The sequence below is a fragment of the Hemicordylus capensis genome, chromosome 6 (genome assembly GCF_027244095.1).
Source record: "Hemicordylus capensis ecotype Gifberg chromosome 6, rHemCap1.1.pri, whole genome shotgun sequence".
Classification (NCBI taxonomy): domain Eukaryota; kingdom Metazoa; phylum Chordata; class Lepidosauria; order Squamata; family Cordylidae; genus Hemicordylus; species Hemicordylus capensis.
Window position 1 is genome coordinate 162,604,374 of NC_069662.1, and position 12,827 is coordinate 162,617,200.

The 12,827-nt window shown below is 46.6% G+C and overlaps 1 protein-coding gene across 1 annotated transcript in view; it reads left to right on the plus strand.

Annotated features, from left to right (window-relative positions):
* The first annotated feature begins 7,216 nt into the window (after window positions 1–7,216).
* Window positions 7,217–12,827, plus strand: part of GARS1 (glycyl-tRNA synthetase 1) — a 33,643-nt gene continuing 28,032 nt past the window's right edge. The window contains exons 1-2 of the mRNA XM_053263821.1: window positions 7,217–7,774; window positions 11,549–11,650. Coding sequence (XP_053119796.1) covers window positions 7,505–7,774; window positions 11,549–11,650 — 372 coding nt within the window. The 5' untranslated portion in view covers window positions 7,217–7,504. The remainder of the gene's footprint in view (window positions 7,775–11,548; window positions 11,651–12,827) is intronic.

Below are 12,827 nucleotides of genomic sequence, written 5' to 3' on the forward strand. Positions count from 1 at the left end.
TCTCAGTCACAGAGAAACTCACCTGCACAGACTCTAGTTATGTTAGAGTTTGCATGCAGATTTCCACAATGGCCACATGCTGTCCTCCTGGATTTTGTACCTTGCATGCTGATTCCACCTCAGTTTGGCACCTCACATTTTACAACTCCTATATGATGCAATGTAGGAAGATGCTGAAAACATACTGAGCAGGAGGAGGCAATGGTCAACCCCTCCTGTATTCTACCAAAGACAACCACAGGGCTCTGTGGTCGCCAGGAGTCGACACCGACTTGACAGCACACTTTACTGGGGATGTGCAAACTGATTTGGGTACAAATCAATTTGTACCCAAATCTAGCTGATTTAGATGATTTGGAGACAAAACAAATCACTCCTGTGGTCCATTGGCTAGATTCGGGTCCAAATTGAATTACGTCTGATTCAATTCGGATCAATTCAAGATTCGGATCCCTCCTATTAATTCCCCCAGATTCCCAGCTTTCATTTTTTTTAAAAAAAAGCTAAGCTCTAGCCCTTGTAGAGGTGGAGTTATGGAGCAAAATGTGTGGTCACTATTTTTCAAGTGTTTGGATTCTTTTGGATTATTTTTCAAGTGTTTGTATAATAACTTTCCCTCAATGAATCCCTATGAGGATTCATTACATACCTTCATTTCTTCTATTCATTTTGACTGTCTTTTCGACAGTGCCAACTGTCAACTGCCATGTGCCTACTACACCCCACTCCCACCCACAAGGCAGTGGGGTACTACTCAGTTCATGTTCTAGGATTTTTTCCAAGTGTTTAGGCTCTTTGGTGTCTAATAACCTTTCTTCATAATGAATCCCTATGAGGATTCATTACACACCAAAGAGTCTAAACACCTCAAAAATTCCTAAAATATAAACTGTACCCAGTGGCTTGTGGGGTAGTTGGAACATGGGATGCAACTAATTCCCCACCCCTACCTGCAAAGCAGTGGGGTCAAAATGAACAGAAGAAATGAAGGTGTGTAATGAAGACACCAAAGAAACTAAACACTTCAAAAATACCTTAAAAATAAACTGAGTACCCCAGTGTTTGTGTGTGTTTGTGTGTGTGTGTTTGTGTGTTTGTGTAGTTGACACATGGAAGTTGACAGTTGGCACTGTCCAATGATAGTCAAAATGAACAGAAGAAATGAAGGTGTATAATGAATCCTCATAGGGATTCATTATGAGGAAAAGTTATTAGACACCAAAGAATCTAAACATTTCAATATTCCTAAAAATTAAAATGAGTACCCCACTGCCTTGCCGGTGGGGCGGGCGGGGTTGTAGTTGGCACATGGCAGTTGACAGTTGGCACTGTCCAGTGACAGTCCAAATGAACAGAAGAAATGAAGGTGTGCAATGAATCCCCATAGGGATTATGAGGAAAAGTTATTATAGACCAACGAATCCATACTCTTGAATAATAATGACTGCACATTTAATTAAAGCTGGGGATCCATGTTAGGGTTAGGATATGGCAACTTTGAGTTCCCATTGTTTCCTATGGAGGAAATGTTCAAAATCAGTGAAAACTTAAAAAAATCATTAAAAGTCAACCAAATGTCCCACTGCCTTGAAATTTGGGTGGTAGGTGGCACCCATGGGGATCTACCCATCACCCAAATTAGGTGCCCCTAGGACCTTGTTGTCCAAATCAGTCCAAATCCAAATAGAATCAAAGCAAATACAAATCGAATCTGGGGAGATTTGGGGGGTAGATTTGGACACAATACAAATCAGGGGTGATTTGTTTGGGGCACAAATCAAATTTAAAAAATTGATTTGTGCACATCCCTACACTTTACCTTTTAAATGATGCTTGCCCCCAATTTTGTACTGCTCAGCTTAATGCATTCCCAGTGTTTGTATATCCCAGATCGGGTCACTGTTGCTTGGCAAAAGCCACACAAACAAGATCTTCTGAACTGAATGTTTCTCAAGCTGCTACTATTGCTTTCATGTTTATTAATCTGTTCAGGGATCTCAAATCAGAAACTCTAATAAGTAGGCTGCAGTGCCTTGTTCTCTGATCTACTGTACCAGTTTTGCGCAAAGGGAATTACTGGTGCTTTGGACCCTAAGAAGGGACATGACAAACGTTTCAAAGTTATGGAGACGGTGGTGGGGTGTTCATCCTGCCTAATATCATAACTTTGAGTCACTCAATGAAAATGATTGGCATAGATTCAGAACAAAACAAAGGTTCTTCTTCACACAATGAACAATTCATTTATGGAATTTGGTTCCACAAGATGTGATAATGGATACTAACTCAGATGCCTTTAAAGGGGGATTATTTACATTCATGGAGAAGGAGAGGGTGGAAATGGAAATAGCCATGACGTCTATCTGGAGCTTCCATGTTCAGTCCACACTTTCCCCCTACAGATGCAATAGCCTGGGATGACTATTGCATTCAGATATCAAAGGCTATTGCCTTCAGCTCCCTGCTAAATGAGCAAAGAGGCACTTTTAAAAGTGCCGATTGCCTTATATGTGGCAGGGGAAGAGCAATTTCCCCCATCCAGCCCTAGCATGGCATCGCTCTGGTGACTGTGGCTGGTGCCTACCTAATGAAGCATTTGTATTTATTATTTTTTCTATGTAAACTATTTTGATAAATATTGGTAAATAAATATTGGTGGTAGTAGTAGTAAATGCTGCTTGTGGGCTTCCTGGAGGTATCTGGGTGGTGACTGAAGGAAACAGGATGCTGAATTTGATGGGCCTTTGGCCTGATCCAGTAGGTCTCTTCTTCTGTAACTGTCCTGATTCACTTGTCCTATAAATCCCTAGAATTTGCTCTGCCTCTTTAGCCTGGGGCATTTTGTTTCCACCGGTAAGGTTTGATGCAAGGGTTACTTTACAATTGCAAATTGCCTCCTTTCCAGATTACGTGCTAGGCCTGAAATAGTCATTCGTTTTACCTTTTGGAATCCTAGGTTCATCCTAAATGTATCCTTAAAGTTATTGGGGGGCATGAGGGGCCCTTTCAAAGCATATTAGTGTGTCATGGTGTGTACTATAAAACAACCCACCCGCATGAATAACAACCAACTGCAAATCAGGCTTATAAACTGGGTACGTGGGACTGGGTGAAACATGCTGTCATCCAGTAGAGGAAAACAAGCAGGTTTATTAACTTGTGTGGTAATAAACAGAATTGGACAATGCATCACCTAGTAAATGATTTTAAGGACGCCGCCCTTTGAGAAATGCAAATGTTGGGCCCTGGCACCAAATTGTGTGGGCAGTAGTTTGCCACATGACCCACTGCAAGCAATTTCTTCTCACTGCCACTCCCTCTGCTCCGCTATCAATGATTCACAATGGGAATGATTTGGTAAAGGTCAGGGGTTCCCAATCTTGGGTTCCCAGATATTGTTGGACTACAATTCCCATCATCCCCAGCCGCAACAGAAGGGCCATTGTGGCTGGGGATGATGGGAGTTGTAGTCCAACACCTGGGGACCCAAAGTTGGGGATCCCTCTTGTAGGGCATAGGGACTATGGGGTTTTGCAAAAGGCCTCCTGGAAAATGTGAGGTTTGAGAAAGAATTTGATGGATTTGAAGAAGGCACCACAGAGGTATTCTGGCATAAGGAGCAGCAAAGGAGAAATGATGGCATCACCTGAGGGTGCAGGAGACCTTCATGTGGCTGAGGGTAGTGAAGCTGGACATGCAGAGGTCACGGGGATATAAGCGTGGAGACTGCAGAGATAAGGGAAGGGAAGGCCACCAGGGTTTTGAAGATCAAGGCAGATATAGATAAAGCACAGGCAGACTAGATTTGCTGCAGCTCCCTATTAACCAAGATAAGCAAACCAAGGTTTGTTGCTGCATAGTGTACAAATGGCCCTAACAGCTTGATCCTATGCATGTTTCCTTAGACCCACAAGTCCAGTGGATGGGGCTCATTCCCAAACAAGTATGCATCCTATACAGGGTCCTATGCATTGCCACTGCCCACACACAGGACAAAAAGAAGCCTCCAGTCGGAGGTGAGAGATTTCCATCGTGTAGACATAGTAGTGGCCGGTGAGGGAGGGGGATCGGCTCTGTGGAAGCCAGGTGAGTGGCGGAGGCACGCTGCTGCTGCTGCTTCTCCGAGCAGAGCAGCATTCAGGTGCGGTGAGAGTGAAGGTAAGCACCTCTTCTTTTACTCTTAAAGGTGCCTCTCGCTGCCCCTCCACCAGTGCAGTAGAACAAAGTGGGAATGAGGTGGCAGAGTTTTCGAGGAGTCAGACTTGATGGTATTATTATTGCTCACACAGCACCATCCATGTACATAATGCTTTACAAAGAGGAAAGGCCCCTGCCCCAAGGAGCTTACAATCAAGATATAGACACAAGAGAAACAACAGAGGAAGGGGGGGGGAATGGAGCCGGGGTAAGCAGGGAAAGCACATGCAAGTGCTTCAGTTGACGTGGATTTGAGCTTAGTTTTGGTAGGGCAGAAGACCCCAAACTTGGGTCCCCAGAAGTGGTTGGACTAGAAACAGGGTTGGTTTGATTGATTTAAATCCTGATTTAAATCACTTCACAGGAGAACTCCATTTTAATGGTTTAAAACACAATTTAAATTGCTATGAAGATTCTATTTAATCATCATTTTCTGTAAATGTACATTCTTGTTGTCGAATATAACCTCAATACATTAATGTATTAACCTTAACACATGAATGCATTTATATTTAGAAGTACAAGTAAGTTTCATTTTTAGAAGGTAGGTACACATTATAATAGGTCCACATTTATTTATTTATTTAAAAGATTTATACCCCGCCCCTCCAATGCACTACTGCTTGGGGCAGCTCACAACAATAAGATAGAGACAGTTACAATAAAAGTATTAAAATTAAAAAATTTTAAAAGTTAACCACAATTATTAAATTCAAATTAAAACTGAAAATTATAAAAAGCTAAAGAACCTATCAGATATAACAAAATAATAATGAAGCATTAAAAAGCCTCCCTAAAAAGGTGTGTTTTAAGATTTTTTTTAAAAAAAAAACACTGAGGGGAGGGAGCATGGCGAAGCTCTTCAGGGAGGGCATTCCAAAGCCGAGGGGGCACAACTGAAAAGGCCCTGTCTCTAGTCCCCACCAACTGGATCTCTGTTAGTGGCAGGTTCATGAACAGGGCCTGTGATGATGAGTGGAGGGCCCTGGCAGATTCGTAGGGGCGAATGCAATCCGACAGGTACCCTGGCCCCAAGCCGTGTAGGGCTTTAAAGGTCAATACCAGTACCTTGAATCTAGCCCGGAAACAGACCGGTAGCCAATGAAGCTGACACAGGATGGGTGTAATACTCGTGAAGTAACTTGTACCCACAAGCATCCTTGCAGCAGCATTCTAAACCAGCTGAAGCTTCCGAACAGTCTTCAAGGACAGCCCCACGTAGAGTGCATTGCAGTAGTCCAATCTGGATGTTACCAATGCATGAGTGATTGAGGTCAGGTCCGACTTCTCCAAGTAGGGTCGCAGCTGGCGTACCAGCCGTAGTTGGTTAAAGGCACTTCTGCACACCGCCGCCACCTGTGCCTCCAAGGACAGTGTTGGGTTCAGAAGCACCCCCAAGCTGCGGACTTTGTCTTTCAGAGGGAGCGTGACCCCTTCCAGGACCAGATTTACCTCACTACTCAGAAGATCAGTTCTACCAACCCAGAGCACTTCCATCTTATCTGGATTGAGTTTCAGCTTGTTTGCCCCCATCCAGTCCAGAAAAGCCTCCAAGCCCCTGTTCAGAGCATCCACGGCCTCCCCTGGTGTCTGCTGACTTAAAAGATAGGTAGAGCTGGATGTCATCAGCATATTGATGGCACTGCAGCCCACACCTACGGATAACATCTCCCAGGGGCTTCATGTAAATGTTAAACACTTCTCATAATGCTGCTTCGTTTGGGCAACAGGCTTTGCATTTCATGGTTGCACTGTTTGCATTTCGCACGCATATTTTTCTTACTCACAGGAACAGAAACATCATCAAAATATTCCCAAATGGGGTCTCTTTTACAGCCTGCTGCCATGATAGGTGTTTCCCTTCTACAATGGAGGATATACTGAAAACTGTCTCAGGACTGCATGAATACGCACTCTTCACTTTTGGTTTCACTTTCTATTCCCTTCCCCATTCCCAGCATTTATATCCAGACTCCCTACTCCTTGTTCAGATCTTCTCCATCCCCACAAATCCTCTATTGACCTTCTTTGTCTTTTTACTTTGGCGGCGGGTGGGGTGGGGTGAGCAAGGGCTTGACTGTGTGTGTTGCATGTACACCATCTGCAGAATGGGACTGATCAGAGTTTATCTCTCATCCTCAAATACTGCTGTTAACATGTTCATAGAATATAATTAGGATTAATATTCATGATGGTATATTTGGCCTAGTTTCTTTATATTTTAAAATCAATTTAAATTTTTAAAAATCTGATTTAAATTTTAAAAATCTGATTTTTAAAAATTCCTTTTTAAAAGCATCCATTTTTTATTTAGCTACCCTGACTCTAACGCCCATCATCCCCACCCACAATGGCCTTTGGCCACAATGGGAGTTGTGTAACCCAGTAGCATTTGGGGACCCAGGGTTGGGGGTCCCTGCAATAGGGAACAGGGGGGAAAGCTTTGCACCAAAGAAAGGTGCAAAGAAAAGATGGGTTACCACTGCTCCACTTTAGACTGCAGGTGACGTGCCAATTTCTAAAGCTCTCCATGGGAAAGGTTCCCTGAAAGCAGAAATCCAGCACACCAGGAAGAGGACTGGGGGAGCATTCAAAAATTGTTTCCCTCACCTGCACTCTAAAGTGGTACAGTCCAGCCAGGGCTCTACCACCTCATCCACACTCTGAGGTGGTACAGTCCAACTAGGGCTCCACAACATCATCTGCACTCTGAGGTGGTACAGGCCAGCCAGGACTCTACCACCGCACCTGCACTCCGAGGTGGTTACAGTCCAGACTGCTTGCATGTGTGGACCAAGCCCAGTCCTCCCCTACATCTCTGAAAATAAAAACCCGCAGCAGCAGGACGTCACCACGACCAGGGCTCTCCGGCAGCCCCGCGTTTAAGCGGCCGCAAGAACAAGAGGAGGCCCCGGTCTCTGGCCTGCTTCTGCTTCCTTTTCCGCCCGCGACCTGCTTCATGCTCGGGCCTGGAGCGCCCCTCCGCGGCCGCTCGGGCTGGAGTGAAGGGCCGTTGCCCGGCAACCGCCGCGGCCTAATCCGGCCCAAGAGGAAGGCGAGGCCTGCGTGGCCTAGCGCCGCCGTCCCGCCTCCCCTTCCTCCGCCCTGTCGAATCTGCGGCTGGGGAGGAGAGAGAGGAGGCCGGCTCGGCCGCTCCCCGCCCAGCCGCGGTGGCGGCGAAGGAGAAGAAGGCGCTCGTCACCACACCAACCTCTTCCGCGGGGCGGAGCCAAGCCGAGAGGAGGCCGCCCGGCCGGGGATTTCATCATGCTGGGGGCTGGCCTTCTGCAGCCGCCGCTGCTGCTCCATGCCGTGGCCCCTTAGCGTCCTCCGCGCTGCCTCGCTCGGCCGCCTCAGCAGCAGCAGCAGCAGCCGCCCTCGCGCCCTCCTCCTCCTGGCCCTCCTGCCTCCGAGCTCCGCCGCCGCCGCACTTCACACGCCCCGGGCCGCCAGACCCGCCGCCCCTCGCCGCCGCCCAGCCCCCGCTCCCCCGCCAAACCCCGGCATCGGTGCCAGCATGGATGGGCCCGCCGCAGAGGCGCTGCTGGCTCCGCTCAGGCAGGCGGTGCGGCAGCAGGTGAGGCCGCCGGGCAAGGGTCGGGGATGCCGGGGGGCGAGCCTCGGGGTGGGGTGGGGTCGGGGCCTGCTGCTGTTCCCCCCCTGGAATCTGCGGGGGTCGCCCCAGATTGCGTTTCCTCCTCCCTAAGAAGAATCTGTTTAAGGGAGGGGGAAACATTTCCTTAGATCCAGAATGCCAAACAAAGACCCCTACTCGGAGACCCAAAGAGAAGGGAGGTTCGTTTTTTATTTTCAAACTGAGTGTCCTGAAATCAAGGCTGCCACATCAATCCTAAGCAGAACTGACTGCCAGCGAGCCCCACTGAGATCAATGGGATTCCCCTGTGTGTTTGGGATGGCAGCTTAAAGATGCCCCAAGGGGGTGGGTGGAGGTGGGGGATCTCCCCCTTCCCCCTGTTAGGGAGCAAGAGGTCTATAATGGAGAAAGCCCACACTGCCCTGCCTTTCTATGGAGTCACCCTGGACCTCTTTCTGGGGTCAATGTGGGTCTTTTCTCCCTTCTTGCTTCTTGAGGCTGTGATCCCAAACACATGGGAAATCCCATTGGATTCAGTGGGCTTAACGTGTTTAGGATTGCTGTGAGAGCCTTTGATCAAAGGATGCTCATTTGCGGCGGGGGGAGGAAAAGAAGTCTCTTTGGATGTCACTTTTTTTTTGGATTGCTGGGTGATCTTTGCTTTGAATTCTGGATCTCTGCATTGTGGGAAGCTTTTGGGGTGGGGGGCAGCCCCATAATTTCTTAGTCTGTGTGTACTGCTGCTTGTATAATATTTGAATAAGATCTGGATGTGTGTGAGTCTGGGGCTGTCTAAAATGTCCTCATTATAGCTTAGAACATGCATCACTCTTCTGCCATTCATATGGTGTCTATAGATATATTGGTATATTCATATGATAGCCATGTATACAGAAACTATATCTTTAGATGTGTTGTCTTATCTTCCTATTCCCCTTGTTTTTAGACCGACTTCTGGCTGGTTGCCCCCTCCATAGAGAGATGTGTATTGGATCTCCTTTTCCTCCTTCAGTGTGAAATGACAATCTCTACAGAACTAAGTCCACAGTGGAGTAGCATGGCTCTCCTCCTCACATCTCTTAGCCTTCTACAGAAGTTGATTCACTTGGGATGATCTATTCCCAGTGGAACTTTTAATTGCTGCCTGGAGGGAGACTGGGGCAAAATATCCCAGCAAAGAACTGGGATTTCGGCTAATCCCGCTCACTGACCGGCAACTGCTATGTCCTTTCTGCTCCTATATAGCTGGGCACCAATGAGGGATAGAATCTCTCCAGGCTGTGTGCTCATGGAAGTGATATGCCTCTTTAATAGCCCACAGCCTGTCACTTCTTTCCAATGTAACTTTTTTTTTGACAAAGGGGGAAGTTCCTGTTATACAGATGACTTTGCCGCCTCCCCCTTCTTACAGTAGGATTGGATCTGTTTGGCTGTGTCCCATTTGCCAGTTGAGAACGCGACTCTCCAACTACAAATAGAGATCTATTTGTTTACTAGTTATTTAACTAGATGGTTCTGTCTGCGCAAGTCCCTCATGGTGCTTCTACTTTCACGTGGTATTCTTGTTCAGCTGGGTATGTCAAGAGGACATACTTACATAGCAGGATGGGTAGCATCTTAATTAGGCCTCAGCTGAGATTTTCTTGTGAATCATCATACAGCATCCTAAATTACTTGGGTGTAGGCATCATCTTATACTGCGCGGGAGATGGCAATGGTAACCCCCTCCTGTAATCTACCAAAGACAACCACAGGGCTCAGTGGTCGCCAGGAGTCGACACCGACTCGATGGCACACTTTACCTTTAGAGAGCTCTTAGTGAATAAAACTCTAGCAGCATAGTTATCTCTTTTTTGTTCTTAAAAAATTAAATAAGCCCCCAATAGTTTATATCGGGGAAGACAACCTTTGGCACTCCAGCTGTTGTTGAATTACAACTCCCATCATTCCCAGCCACAATAAATTGCCCACCTCTGGTTTAGATGTATACACACAGTGTGTCTTTATGTAGAAATGCTCTTACTTTCCCATTTGTGTCACACTACATGTTGGGCTTGGTGCAAGAAAGGTGTTTGACAGGTGCCAGCTGTGCTGTATAATGTGAAATAACCAAAGGAGAGGCAGAGATTTGGGGGATACAGTGGAGATTTGTATGGGCTGCTGGCTTTTGCTACAAATGAACTCTCATTGTGTCATGAGGGGAGCTAAGAACTTAAGTTGTGTCTCTGAGGAGATCTTGACCGAGAGAGATCAGTCAGGCTGGGCGGGTTAATGTTTTCCTCCTGCAGCAGTGCCTGATGCAATAAGCTGCTGCGAGAGGGGTGGATCCCTGCCCTGTCATAAGGGACAAAGCTGCAGTGAAATCTGCCACATCAGTGGTGCTCTGTTTCACTTTCTGTGGGCTGGGCAAGTTCCTTCAATTGAATTGTGTCCTGTCGGCTTTTTAAAAAATTGCCCCTCTCCCCATATGCCGAGGACTGCTCTCTCTTTCTCTTTCTTGCATGTGCTGCTTGCTGCTGGCATTTTGTGGTGTGCTTTCCCCCCTTTTGTACTTAGTGGCAGCATGGTAATGCTTTCCTTTTGCAGTTGACAGCAGCCCGTTTTCTAGGATTGCCTCCCTTGTGTTTTTTCTCTTGACAACCCCTTCCCTCTTCCTTCATTCCCTATACTGGAAAAAAAAAATTCAAAAAAAACCCAGGCACAAAACTCTCCTGTTCCCTCCCCTCTGCCACGTTTGCCTGCTGCTGCAATGACTCGGAGTAAAACTTTTATGTTTAGAATGGAGCTGCTTAGTAGGATGTCTGCAGCAGAAAGCACTGGCAGATCTCCTCTCTTTTCACTGATAGGTTTGTGATCTTGGTTTTTCTCCTCTTTAATCTTGTCCAGACAGGGACTCCTTTCACATCTTAGACTCCACTCCCCACCCACTTTCCTAAAGAGTTTAAGCAGGACCTGGGGTTCTTGCTCTTCCTGTGGAGCAAACAGATAAAAATGAACCAGAGATAATGTTTAAAATTGGGTGAGTTCAAGCCTTTTAATAAGAGAGAGATCAGTAGTAGCCAGCCCCACCCCCCCATAAAAAATACACCTGAGATTTGTATTGTGCATTCCACCTGGGAAATTGTGATCAGTGCCACTTCTTGATCACACAATGTGCTCCCTTTGGTGCATGTGCTAAAAACCTCATGTATACAGTTTGTGACAATCTATGCATTGTTTTAAGGAATTGCGGTAGGAGTGGCAAGATTGTTTTACCAGAGAGCCTAGTCTGAGCCCTGTAGTTTGAGCAATGGAAGGACATCTCCCTTGTTTCTGGAAGAAGAACCCAGCTTCTAAGATATTCTATATCTGTCCCAGTATACAATATTAAAAAGTCCATCAGTCTTGCAGGGATGTTTCCTTACTCTTCTCTTTGGTGGAACTTTGATCTCGGAGATTGGTCAACCTCATGGTTCCGTTGACCCATGTTCTGGCTATTCCTAGAATGTGAGAGAGGAATAATATAATGAAACAATTAAGATATGGTTTGCATTTATTCAGGAAAGCTTCCCTCCCCCACTAAAAAGCAACTGTATTTGCCTGTTGGTTTAAAAATAATTGTGGGTCATATATTGCTTTTCATTCAAATCCACAGCTCTTTTGTGAGTCTTGAAGTGGCAGAGAAATGTTGTAGTCCTTTGGTAATTTGTTTTCCATAACTTTATGTGATATATTCAGAATAGACAGCATCTGAATGGTATGCAATGCTTCTTCTAGGGAGAACTTGTTCGGAAGCTGAAGGAAGAGAAGGCTCCTCAAGTGGATGTAGACAAGGCAGTAGCTGAGCTCAAGGCTCGGAAGAGAATCCTAGAAACAAAAGTGAGTTCTCTCATAACTTTTGGTTTTCTTCCTCCTGTCCCAAAGTAATTGTCTTGCTCAGTAACTGTGACTTTCCACCTGTAGTAGGAATGTGCGAGCTGGCTTGAATCGGGCATAGTTCGGCCCGAGGTTGAGCCAGCCCCTCCAGGGCTGGTTCAGGCCCAGTTTGGGGATAACAGATGCATTAAAAATAGTTTGGGGTTGTTTTTTTTAAAAAAGAGGTAGACTACTGCCGTTGGGGGCCTTGGGGGATGCTGCTTTGGCTGTTGGGGGGGGTCTCTGGTGGTTTCCCCTCCCCCTGCTGACCTTTCCCTGGTCTCCCACGGGCTGTTTCAGGGTCGTTTTGGCCCTCTGTGAATTTATGGCGGATGCTACGCACTCACAGAGGGATGAAACAGACCGAAATGGCCTGTAGGAGACTGCGGGGAGGCCAGTGGGGGGAGGTGGAACTGCCAGAGATCCTTCCCCCCCGCGTCCGTAGCAGCACCTCCCCAGGTCCCCAAAGCCCTTGGCGGCTTTGGGGATTTTAAAAAAACCCCTAATTCTAATGTGTCTGGTACTCCCAAATAGGGCCTGAACTGGTTCAAATTTAAACTGAACTACACCCCAAGTTCACAGGTGCCAAAACTGAACATGCCTGGTCCGGTTCGGACTTGAACCGAACCAGGCAAACCGATTTTGTTCACATCTCTAACCTGTAGGGTATGGTCTTTTATCCTTGGTGAGGACTCTCTTGGTAGGGTTTCAGATATACAAGGTAGGGAGTTATCTCACTCCAAGCTTCCTCCCACAGGACTCGCTTCTCCATGACCTGGCCTCTCCCCAGAGGTCCCAGGTCTTCTCACCAGCCAGTCCTCTTCATTGATCTCTGCCCATTTCAATAAGGTCAAGCAGCCCTTTAAAGTCCCATTATTTATATTCTCCTTTCCGCTTCCTCTTTTAAGAAGTAAAATGTTATCAACATTTTATAATGCAACCATAAAAATGAGGAGGGCGGGGTGGGGAACGCAGCAGATCACACAGCAGGTGTAACAAGGGTTGTTTAGTAGGCCTGGAAAAACAAAGGTCTTTCCCTGACACCAAATAGTGATCTAAGTGGGGGCCAGGAGAGTGTTCCATAAACAGGGTGAAGATGAGCATACCTGGAGGAGGACCTCCGGTGACCACCATCCCTTTG